The 12594-nt window shown below is 34.5% G+C and overlaps 1 protein-coding gene across 1 annotated transcript; it reads left to right on the top strand.

The window, feature by feature from the left end:
- Positions 1 to 5397: 5397 nt before the first annotated feature.
- On the top strand, positions 5398 to 11551 carry LOC105803152 (histone acetyltransferase GCN5). The gene is made up of 13 exons (XM_012635180.2): positions 5398 to 6215; positions 6336 to 6400; positions 6612 to 6692; positions 6995 to 7066; positions 7406 to 7574; positions 8011 to 8054; positions 8418 to 8517; positions 9188 to 9256; positions 9763 to 9817; positions 10092 to 10210; positions 10629 to 10722; positions 10928 to 11069; positions 11232 to 11551. Exons 1-13 carry the CDS (start codon positions 5613 to 5615, stop codon positions 11293 to 11295), a joined length of 1677 nt encoding a protein of 558 aa, XP_012490634.1. The 5' UTR covers positions 5398 to 5612; the 3' UTR covers positions 11296 to 11551.
- Positions 11552 to 12594: the final 1043 nt, after the last annotated feature.

Below are 12594 nucleotides of genomic sequence, written 5' to 3'. Positions count from 1 at the left end.
TCTCTTCTTCTTTTTGTCCATACCATATGTACATTTGGACTAAGCTTTCAAATCAAATATGATGTGTTTTTTATTATTAAGTGGGACCATGAATAATGTGGTGGAAATGGTTCATAAAATAACTTCTCGCTTACCACTTTGGAAAAGAATCTCAAGTACATGTGTCATTTGAAATTAATTACTTTAAATAATTTTAACCAGTTATAATATTTTTTGTGTTATTTTGCTAAATAAAAGTTGTTTCATAATTATCAACATTTTAGCTATCATGCTATATTTATAATAAATATAATACATTTTCATCGTCAATTTCTAATCTTTTAATGGTCTTTGATTTGGTTTAGTGTATAGTATGGCAAAAATAATTGTTAAGAGATTTTCATTTGAAAATGAGTGAAGTTATGGATGTTAAAAGAAACCCTAAAGGTAAGATATTCTTGTCATAAGAGCATTTGGAATGATTTGGTTAATGGGTTTATTGGTTGTAAATGTTTTATTTTCATTTTAATGTTTGGATTGATGATTTATTTTTTATTTTTGGTGAAAGATAAGAAAAGATGCAACCAATTAAGCTATACCAAAAGGGTTATCTGTAAATGATAAGCTATAAAAGTAACATATTTTAATCCTATTCTTAATGCGTTTTTGGATGATTAATTATGCAAATCAGTGAATTTAATGCTCCTAATCTTTTAAATTTATGTTTCTATACTTAGAAGAGCATTTGGGAGCGAAAGGACCGAAAAATGAGCCAAAATCAGACAAATAGAGCTGTTTTCAGGAGCCACACAGCCTAGGCATTTCCACACGGGCTGGACACACGCCTATTTGCTAGCCCGTGTTGATTTTGCATCCTGCTTCCCAAATACGTGGAAAAATACAATTTTTAGGCTTTTTAAGCATTCTTAAGTCTATTAATACCAATTAGAAGAAGACATAAGGAAGCCATCAGAGAAGATCGAAGAAAACCCTCGAAGAAAACCATCGAAATCAACTCGGAAGCGGATCTCCATCAAGATCGAAGATCTCCATTTAATTTCTTTCGAAGTTTTATTGAGTTTTTTTTATGTTTTGTGGTTATTCTGACTTTGAGATGTTTCTATTTACGATTATGAACTAATTCCCTAGATAACTAGGGAGGATGAAACCTATGATTAATCTTTTTATTTAATGTCTATTTTTACGCGATAAATACTTGATTTTCGTTCTCAATTATGTATACTTATTTCTTGTTTTAATATTTTCGGGATATTAATTCATGTTTAATGTGCTTAATTTAGTGGAGGAAAAGTCCCTGTTTAAGAGTAGATCTAGCATAATTGAGTGGAGTTGCATGCAATCCTAGAAATAGGATGACATAAATCTACCGGATTAGAGCCAAATCTAATAGGGGAATCCATAGACTGAGTTAATGTGACAATAGTGGTTTTAATTAGAAAGAGATTTCAATTAATCAACCTAGAGTCAATTGTTCTTACTCTCGAAAGAAATATTAACATAATTTAGGGATTTCTACGGATCAAGACACAAGTGAATAGATTGTTTAATTTAGATTCATAATAATAGGTGAAGTCTAGGTGGATTCTTTCCTGGGTATTGTCTATCTCATTGGTTAATACTCATTTGTTTTCGTGATTCATTCTCTGTTGCGTTTTTAGTTAAATTAGTTTAGTAATTTTAGATTAAAACACATCACTCCAATTTGTTGGCTAAATAATAGAAAACGGTAATTACTAATACTTTTAGTCCTCGTGGATACGATATCTTTACTCACCGTAGCTATAGTATTGTTCGATAGGTGTGCTTGCCTTTGTCATATTTATAGTTAGTTCAGTGGTTACCAGTAAACACATGTAACCCTTCTACCCTATTAAAGGTTGTTTTAGCTATTCGATCTGCTTCTGCGTTTTCTTCTCTAGAGATGTATTCAAGTTCCCATTTTTTGATATTCTTCAAGAGATGGTGAATGCGCACGATTATATTTGATTTTGAGGATGTTGATTCTAAAATTTGGATAGCTTCAATACCCTCCAAGCTATCAGTTTGTCTCAACACTTCGTTTCCTTGTTTTTCCCGCACCAATGGTAAACCACCCAAGATACCCCATAATTCAACATCTGGTATTAAGCATTTCCCCAACTGTCAATAAAAATTGATGATCCAGTCTCCGTGTTTATCTCTCAGTACCCCTCCTGCAACAACATAGCCTGAATCTGTTTTAACAAAACCATCAGTTCTTAGTTTCAGCCAACTACCTGTCAAGTTAGCTTCAGCTCTCGTCTTTTTTTTCGCATTAGGATATCCTTTTGGCAGGGATGCGTACTGCTTTGCCCAGCTATATGAAACTTTGATGATCTTTTCAACATTCTAGGACACTCTTTGAAAAATGATAATATTTCTTCTATTCTTCCAAATGTGTCACATGACAAGTCCAAATAGAGTTGGCCAACCTACCTCCTCGACAACGAGCTTTTGATTATTTTGCAAATTGGACATGAGCCACTCCTGCAGGTTCCCAGAGAAAAACCAGGCTTGCTTCACTATCAGAACAATATGCAACCATAACTCTTTTTCTACCCTACAATCTTTGATGGCATGGATGGCATCCTCTGGAATTGATCCACCGATCATGCAGTAATCATCGTTCGCTATACCACACATTAGCCTCTCCACTTGCGTTAGTAATTATTACTTAAAAGCCAACCAAATAAACATTCGAACCCTCTGAGGCCTTTGATACTTCCATAGTATATTCCAAATTTCATCTCTCAAGTTCCACAAGTTTCCTTTAATTGCTTTATAAGCACTCTTAATAGTGAAGGATCCTCTTGAGGTTCCCAGCCAAGTAACTTTATCCAACCCAATAAAAGGGTGTGGGGGAGGAATACTAATAATATGATTTACCACCTCATCCTACAGTCAAACCCTGAATAAATCTAAGTTCCACAAGCCTTCCTCAGTCACTAGTCCTGGAGGAGACATTCTTCATCGAGGTTGTTTTGTGATGGAATATGATTTAACAATGGTCCAACTCCAGGGATCCAATTGTCCTTCCACCACCTTATGGTATTACCATTACCTACTGACTAGATAATGTTCTCACAGAGGAGGGGCCAAATTTTCGAGAGTGCTCTCCAAAGAAAAGAGTAGTTCCTTCGATTAATGTCAGTAGGTAAGCCTTCCACCTTATACTTCGCCCTGAGTACACGAACCCATAAATCATCTGTATTAGTGAGAATGTTACACCCCAATTTTATCATGAATGAAGTGTTTTGGTCCTTCAACTGCCGAATTCCAAGTCCCCCAGATGTCTTGGGTTGACAGACAGATTGCCAATTAACAAGGGTCATCTTCCTATTGCCTTGAGAATGCTCCCAAATGAATTGTCTCACATTGCGTTCAATCTCCTCTCATATGATGAATTTAATTGATGATGAATTTTTGACTGAAATTTTTGAAAGATAAATCTAAGTTCTGGTTTAATTTTGTTTCAAACTTACACAATCCATAATTTTGATCAACAACTCTATATACGTTAATAACATTTTATCCATTTTTCTATTTAATTAATCATTAATTTAAAACGTAATATATACGTGACGTACGCATATAACATAGACAAAATATAATTAGATTTTTGCATAATTGCATTAGTAATAAAATATTATTGATAATGATTAAGTAGCTTATATAAACTAATTAATATCTATAATTATTGTTCATACAAGTATCACCGATTATATAACAAAACAATCCTTGATAATTCTTTGGATATTTATCAAATACTGAAATAATATAGTTTAATTAGTATAATCATCAACAAAAAATTTACCACATAACCATTGAATGAAAGTAATAAAATGATGAATATCAAAGGATCAAATTTCAATGACGATATGTGTTGCTAATTTTTTTTCTTCTATGAACAGAAAGTTGAAAAATGGATTGGAGTTTTGGTAAATAAGGAATTTGATAAGAAAAGCTATGTGGGCAATGTTGTGAGTTATTGTGGAGAAAAGTGATTGGGTTTTCTCACATATCTTAAATTTGTTGTTGCATATGAGAAAGTGGATTATCAAGAATTGCAAAAAAATTGTAGCTCCTCCACCACTAATTTACGAATGTCTTCAAAGAAATAATTTAAAGTAAATAAAACATCCCTTATAATTTACTACAACTGTTAGATTACGATTTATATGATTAATTAACCTTACCACAATAAAGACTTTTGAATGATTAATCTATAGCTTTCCAACCTACCTTTGAATTTTAAGTTGTTTTAATATTCTTGACATTAATGAAAATTCTAAGTTTACATTATTTTTCTTTCATTTTTAAACGATAGTTGATTGGCATAATATAATATATTTAGAGTTTGGGTTTTAATTAGGGATAAATTTTAAATTTACATCTCAACTTTTGATTTGATATAATTTTATAATAAAACTTTGGTCTCAAGTTCATTGCATGCCTTTTGTACAAATGAAAAAATCTATATTTTTATTTATAAATATAATTATTTGCATATGTAATTTATGAATATAAAAAATGTTAAATCAATATTCATGCTAATAGTTTTAAAATCGAATCAAATAAAAATATTATTATACAACTGCACAATATTAAAATGATTATATTGTATTGAAAATTAAATCTGAGTTATCGTATTAATTATGATATAATTTCATAAAGGCTATTGTGATAGCGGTCCATAGTTAAAACAAAGTTACCATTATTGTTCAACTGTTGTCTATTGAGGGTGAGTTTGGATGGGCGGTGCGTTTACCTGCAGTTAGTGTAAAAACAATGGTGGCGGTGAGATTAGATATTGTAGCGTGAGACAAAAAGTAAACTAAACGCACCGCACCTAATCGCCCATCCAAACTCACCCTAAATCTGGATAGGTATTCTATATCTCAACCCTTTGGATTTTATTTTATTTATAGTTCTCTATGGTTGTATGTGTTGGGAATCTACTTCTATATTTGGTCTTTTACAGTAATGAAATATAGTGCATTTTGAATAGGAGTAGATTAGCAAGTAAAATTGATTGGGCTGTGAATTGATTGAGATATTACTTTAGAGAGGAGAAATGATGTAAATTGTTTAAATGGAATTTTTTATTTTTTAAATTTTTAATAACTTTTAATCAGATTGAAAGAATTAATCAAATTAATAAATCAGTGACCTTTCCGCACCAATTCGATTATTTAAAAGCATTGATAAAATATCCTTTCGGGGCACCAAAAAAAAAAAAAAAACTCCTTACAAACCAAACATTTTTATTAATTGGTTAAAGTATTCCACAAGTCCTTATACTCTTTACAAATTAGGAATTTAGTCCTTAGTTTAATTTTCATAGATAATTATTGACCCCAACGTTTTGGGCCAACTGTAATAAAACCCTATTTACGAATTACAAACCCAGTAAAGGGGGAGAACCGACACCGCCTCCGCTAAGTGTAGACATCGATACCGGCAAGTTTGGAACTGACAATAACATTCAATTGAGCTGGTTTTTTCTTCCCTTCCCTCTGCAAAACCCTAGCGTTACCCGCTACTTCAAAAGATACCCTAATTGGATCGAGTTGACTCAGTTCGAGTTTCCATAGATGGACTCGCACTTAACGGCGCCGAACCGCTCTCGTAGCTCCCAGACCCCATCCCCATCTCACTCTGCCTCAGCCTCTGCTACTTCCTCCCTCCACAAGCGCAAACTCGCCGCAGCCGCGTCCGAGGACCACGCGCCTCCTTCCTCGTTTCCTCCGTCATCCTTCTCCGCCGACACTCGCGACGGCGCTTTGACATCCAATGACGACCTCGAGAGTATTTCTGCACGGGGCGCCGACTCCGATTCTGATGCTGACGACTCAGAGGACGCCGTCGTAGACGACGACGAGGACGACTTCGACCACGACAACGATTCCTCCATCCGCACTTTCACGACAGCTCGCCTAGAGTCTGGCGGGGGCGGCTCTGGTTCGGGTCGGAACACGAAGCTCAAGACCGAGAATTCCACTGTCAAGCTAGAGAGTGCCGATGGAGGAAAAGACGGTGCAGCCCCTGGTCCAGGACCAGTTGGGCCCACGGGTGCTGCCGCAGCAGGTGGGAGCTCAATAGCTGGGATTTCAACCAAGGAAGACGTTAAGATATTTACTGAGAATATACAGACTAGTGGAGCTTATAGTGCTAGAGAAGAGAGCTTGAAAAGAGAGGTAAAGTATCCAACGTTTTGAGTTGTGATGATAGAAACTGAACGCAATTTCTTTGCCCCAATAGGTTGTTTTTCTCGTGAATTACGATGTATATATTTAAAACAAAAAATCAATTTGCAGGAGGAAGCGGGAAGGCTTAAGTTTGTTTGCTATTCAAACGACGGTGTTGATGAGCATATGGTTTGGTATCTAAATTCTCTCTTTTAAGCATTCATGTTACATTTCTTTTCAGGATGGTGTTGTAAAATCTTCGATTGTGCATGGTTTCTTTAGTTATTAGTAGCCATTTATGACTACGGGGTAGGGTGTTTTGGTTTTGGATTTCTTGCAACTCACCATACTACCTTCGTGAACTGGTTGAAAATTAAGCTAGATATATCTTTTTTTTATACTCAGGTTGATTGGGTTGAAGAACATATTTGGAAGACAACTACCCAACATGCCTAAGGAGTATATTGTTCGCCTTGTTATGGACAGGTATCAAGATAGACACTTTAGGAGCACACACTTTAAGATGGGAGACCTCATTTTATTATGGATTTCTTCATTGGTTTGGGTCAAACATTCAGGCATCTTAATATATGAGTTGCTGGTTGACATTTTTGAACACATGACATAAGCCCAATCTTGATTCTCGAATATCTTGATTAATTCTCCTGCTGCTTCTAGCTGGCTTATTGTTCTTCTTTAATGAAATGACCTTCAAGTTTGCTTGGTAATGAAATCATCAGCTTTTGTGCATTTTATGGCCTCAGTTCTTCTTCCTTTGGATTTTGTAGAAGCCATAAATCTGTGATGGTTATCAGACGTAATCAGGTTGTTGGTGGCATCACATATCGTCCATATGTCAGGTAAGATTTATACCTTGCACTCCTGTTCTTATGTTATTGTGAGTGAATCAACTTTCAGTTCCCTATTCAGTGTGTTCTCCTATTTTGGCTCATTTCTTCTTTGGTAAATTTTGTTCTAGTGTGCCTTCCCTAATATTGAGTTCTACTCCAGTATTATAATTAAAATTTGAGATTCTTAAGGGAATGAGTGATGACATTATCACAGTCTGCCTGTTCATCTCATGCAACAGTTTCAGGACAATTCTAACATCTATTATTTACAACCTTAGAATTTTCTTTTGATGATGTTAATGCTTCATATGTTCTATTCACTGATGCTTGTTTTCCTGGTAATACCAGCCAAAAGTTCGGGGAAATAGCTTTCTGTGCAATCACAGCAGATGAACAAGTAAAAGGTTATGGCACAAGACTGATGAATCATTTAAAACAGCATGCACGTGATGTTGATGGACTAACACATTTTCTGACATATGCTGACAATAATGCTGTTGGTTATTTTATCAAACAGGTGTGATAGTTTCTTTTCTTTTGATTTTTTTGCTGGATTGATTTCATACTTTCTGTAGCATAAAATTACAGGCGTAAAACATTTTCTTCCTAGATCTTTTAAGTATATAATTTCCTATGGAAGACTTCTTTCTGTAAGAAAATTAGGTTGAAAAATATAAAAAGGAAAGCTTTAGGACTCTTGCAATAGGGTAGATTAATCCAACTGAAATTAAATTTTAAAATGTTTTTTGAATGTATTAGCGTGATTCTGCTGAAGGTGTCTATCATTCTGCTTTGTTGCACTTTTTCGGATTAGTGAAAAATCTTATGTGCAAATAACCTGCAAGATATAGCAAAAGAATTACGGCTCTTTATGTCACTTTTGTATGATAGTTTGCATTATCTGAATTGATAAATGCAATCTCAAGAGACTTCTCAATTTTATCTACTTGCAGGGTTTTACCAAAGAGATACACTTGGAGAGGGATCGATGGCAAGGGTATGGTTAATATGCCACCGTAACATTTTCTTTTTCTTTTTTTCTTGCTCATCCTTGGGACTCAAAGGCTGCTTATTTTGTGTAATTACTAAGAAATAAGGAGTAGTAGAAAATCTTTCCCTCTTATATGTTATTTTGAGTGTTCAAATGTTGAGGGTGCACACTTTCCTTAAAAAAATGGAAATATGAAATAGTGAGAACTAAAATGAAATGATCCTTATTGGAATACTGAGAATCTTGTTTTTCATTTGAGACAGGTTTTTATGTCTAACCTTTCAATGCTTCCCCATTCTCTCAACTCTTTGTTAATTATGTCCTTGATATCTCTCTAGGTTATGTTTAAATATTTCTTTACTTTTCTAGGTATATTAAAGACTATGATGGAGGTATCCTTATGGAATGTAAAATTGATCCAAAGCTTCCATATACTGATTTATCAACTATGATTCGACGCCAGAGGCAGGTAAATTTATTATTTGCTCTGTCACTGTACCTCTTTTTCTTATTTTAATGGCAATTACCATTACATTCTATGAAGACCCAATTCAACTTGTGAGTTTTGAGGTATTGTTTAAATTTTCCCATTGGATTTCATGATTTTGTTCTCAAAATTCACCTGAAAAGTTGGGTTCAAGGTCCTTCATAAAATAAGATCAGTTTTTCGTACTGCGCATCTGATGTGGGATCTGTTTGGGGTTGAAATCTCCTATGTCATACCCTGCTGTCTTCACAAGGAAGCCACCTGTCTCGATATTTTGAGATCAAAATCTGTGGAAGCCTGCAACACTGATTACTATCCGAAGTGTTGTACTCCTTATTTGACCTGTGGTAGTTCATCAGATGCACATACAGGTCCCAGCAGAGTGCATTTTGCGATTTCAATGTGAATGGGTTACTGAAAAATTAACTGTTTTTCAAAAGCTAATTGGGACATATCATATGTAATCAAAATTATATATGGTTTCAATGGTGGGTGAAGACATTGAATAACCAATCTGCACTAAACCAAGAACTTTTAACCAAATTTCTTTCTTTCCTAACATTACATCTATATTTTCCTTCTCACTGTTCACATATGTATTCTGACTTTATCTTAAATCTTTTACTAAGATTTTGTTATTTGGGATTGATAGGCAATTGATGAAAAGATTAGAGAGCTCTCAAACTGTCAAATAGTTTATCCCGGAATTGATTTTCAGAAGGTATACCGGGATCTGATTCTGTTTTCGTGCTGTTAGTTTATATTTAATCCAAATGTGCTGTATGTTAATAAATTACATTTTATGTTAAAAGTCTATTTTAGGCTCGAGTAATGTTTGTTTTGCATTTTCAATTTTAACCAAGGCATCATATTACATTTTGTTGAGAAGGTACTTATTTTGTAAGTGTTCTAGTTTTGTGCTTTTTCATTTTGTATGTAATATAATGTTTGTTCTTAAACTGCATTCCTGTCCTCTGGACGTGGTATTCTTGCCATTTAATTTGTTAATTTCTAAATGCTATAATCAGCAAGTGAAGCTAATTGTCTTAAGTTAGATCTAGGGAAGTACACATTGTTTTCCCACTTCAGTTTTTGGTCTCTAGTTATTTAACCAATATTTTATTTTACCTGCAGTCATTTCCTCTCTAATAATTTTATGGTTGAGTCTTTGCAAATGATGTATATATACTTCAAACATAGCAGTAACGAGAGATTCATTTGATTCAGAAAGAAGCTGGTATTCCTAAAAAAGTCGTCAAAGTTGAGGATATCCCTGGCTTGAGTAAGTTCTTTGGCCTTCCATTGTCTTAGTTAATTTTGGGTTTTGTGTTCATTTATTCATCCTTGGATGTTGGAAGACATTATATAAATACTTTACTGGAAACGTATGCATATTCCTAGCTTGATAATTTTGGGTGAATATATGTTTGCTCCTCATAGATAAACTTTTAAGTTTCCAATAAGGAAGATATCTTGAGTTTATGTTTTATCTAATAACTTGCAACAAATTTCTCCTATTTATTTTCGTTGATAAATTTGTATTGATTTGGTAACAGAGGAAGCTGGTTGGACTCCTGATCAATGGGGTCATACTCGATTTAGAGCCTTAATTGTTTCTGCAGACAACGCGACAAATCAGAAACATTTAACTGGTTTCATGCGCTCACTTTTGAAGGCAAGTTTCTGAACTTCTAATTGGTCCTCATCTGCATATATCTTCATTAGTGCCCTCATAATTATGTTTACTATATAATTTCTTCTTCTTATTGTTGTTGTTGGGTATAATTCTGAATAATCATTGCCGTGTTTCCTTATTGTGGTTAATAGGCTTGTAAAAAAAGCATGCATGTCCCCCTCTTCTCACAATCAAACACCTTGTCTAAGATGCAGGGGAAGCTAATTTCCACTTTCAGGATTCTTGCAATGGCCTAATTACAGTATAATTATAAATGTTAATAAGTCATTGTCCTTTTGCTTTTACTCTTGATAACTTGATTCTCTCCAAGTGTTTATTTGACATTAGATGTCTATATGAGAGCATCTCCTGCCATGATTTTCCTTAGATTCTAAGCAAATTGGTTTTGTTCAAGCAGTCAATGCATGACCATGTTGATGCTTGGCCATTCAAGGAACCAGTTGATGCCCGTGATGTCCCTGATTATTATGACATTATCAAAGATCCCATGGGTAAGGTTTTATCAAATTTGTGCTGCTTCCTCAGATTTCATAAACCACTCCTAGTGAACCAACAGCCAAGGTTATTACAGTTGCAGGTGGTATAGAATATCATCATCAAATTATTTCTCATGATAACTTAGGCTTCAGTTTACAGAGATGCTCGTTTGTGGACAGCAGTTATTGTTATGCTTGACTGTTTATCTTTGTAATCCAGATCTGAAGACTATGTCAAAAAGAGTTGAATCAGAGCAATATTATGTAACACTTGAGATGTTCGTAGCTGATGTCAAGAGGATGTTTGCCAATGCACGCACGTATAACTCTCCTGATACCATATACTATAAATGTGCAACCAGGCATGATCACTTCCTTGTGCTTATGTGTTGTTATTTTTATTTATTTTTGCTTTCATCAGGATTATACATGTTCAATCAGGCGATACCATTTCCTTGTTCATCAGTTCTTTTTATTTATTTGTTATCTGTAGTGATTTTGACTTTGCTAAGGTTTGGTTGCAGATTGGAAACGCATTTCCAGAGCAAAGTTCAATCAGGTCTTCAATCTAACACCAAAATTCAGTAGGGTCTTCAATCAGGTCTTATGATCCCAGAAGATCAGATTTCAGCGATTCCAGCTGTCCCATTTCAACAATATGTAACAGTAGTCTTCATATACTGTCTATAATGTGCAGATTTTTCTCTGGGGCAAATCTCGATATGTCCACCTTGTAATGTGATGTATGTAATGTATGGATGAATAATTTATTGATGACAAATAGGATGGATTGAACTTTCTTAAACAATAGCTCATGGTAATTTTAATTCTTTAATTTATGTCATGTGTAACTATTTTTTATGCGTACATATATATACGCGTCTTTCGGCTTGATTCAGTCCTCGAGAAAAACGATTACCTAGCAGCCCAGATTTAGCTTATAGTGACGTGGCTCCATCCTTGATAATTTTGACCATGTAATTATGTGACACCTTATACTTTATCTAGTTGTTGGATTTGAATAAAAAATGAAAGCGTAGTGGTAATATTACTTTATAAAAATTTTGGTAGTATTTTTACTTATTTTAAGTAAAAGTCTTCAGGATCTTACTATATATTTACATTTAAATCATTTTCTAAAATCAATTTCTAGCACTTTAATTTCTTAAAATATTTTAATAAATTAAATTTTTACACCATTTCATCAAAACATTAGTTATAAAGTACTAACAAATAAAACATAACAAAAATATTTCAATTCAATTTACGACGCAAGATTATATATATACAATCCAGGTATATGTAGAGGTGATCATGGGTTGGGCGGTCCGGCCCGGCCCGATGGCCTGCCCAAAATATGAGAGGGTTTGGATAAAAATATAGACCCGAAATATGGGTTTGGGCAAAAAACGAGGCCTATTTAAAAAACGGGTCGGGCCTCGAACAATTTTTTTGGCCTGGGCCCGGATATAATTAATATATATTTTTTTATTTTTAAAATTTATTATTACATTAATACATTCCCATTCCCATTTCCCTTCCCCTCCCAATTTCCCATTTCCCATTTCCTCGACCCCGTGCATCTGATAAATCCCTAACCCTTTCCCTCCTCCCTTTTTTTCCCCCAAATCGAAAATCCACCTCCACCTCCACCGATCCACCATTCCACCTCCAGTCCTCCACGACTCCACCTCTGTTCTAACGGTGCTTCTAGCCTTCTACGTCTTCTACCTTTGAATTTCAAAGGTGAGTTCACTGTTAACCCTATTTCCTGTTAACCCAATTCGAAGTAGTTTTTTGCTTTTTACTTTTGATTGTGATTTTGATTTTTGCTGTTAACGGTTTTCTGATTTTGATTTTGAGACACTGAATCTTCGGGGGATTTAA

Source organism: Gossypium raimondii, chromosome 11 (genome assembly GCF_025698545.1).
Source record: "Gossypium raimondii isolate GPD5lz chromosome 11, ASM2569854v1, whole genome shotgun sequence".
Classification (NCBI taxonomy): domain Eukaryota; kingdom Viridiplantae; phylum Streptophyta; class Magnoliopsida; order Malvales; family Malvaceae; genus Gossypium; species Gossypium raimondii.
This window is presented reverse-complemented; position numbering and strand designations above follow the sequence as displayed.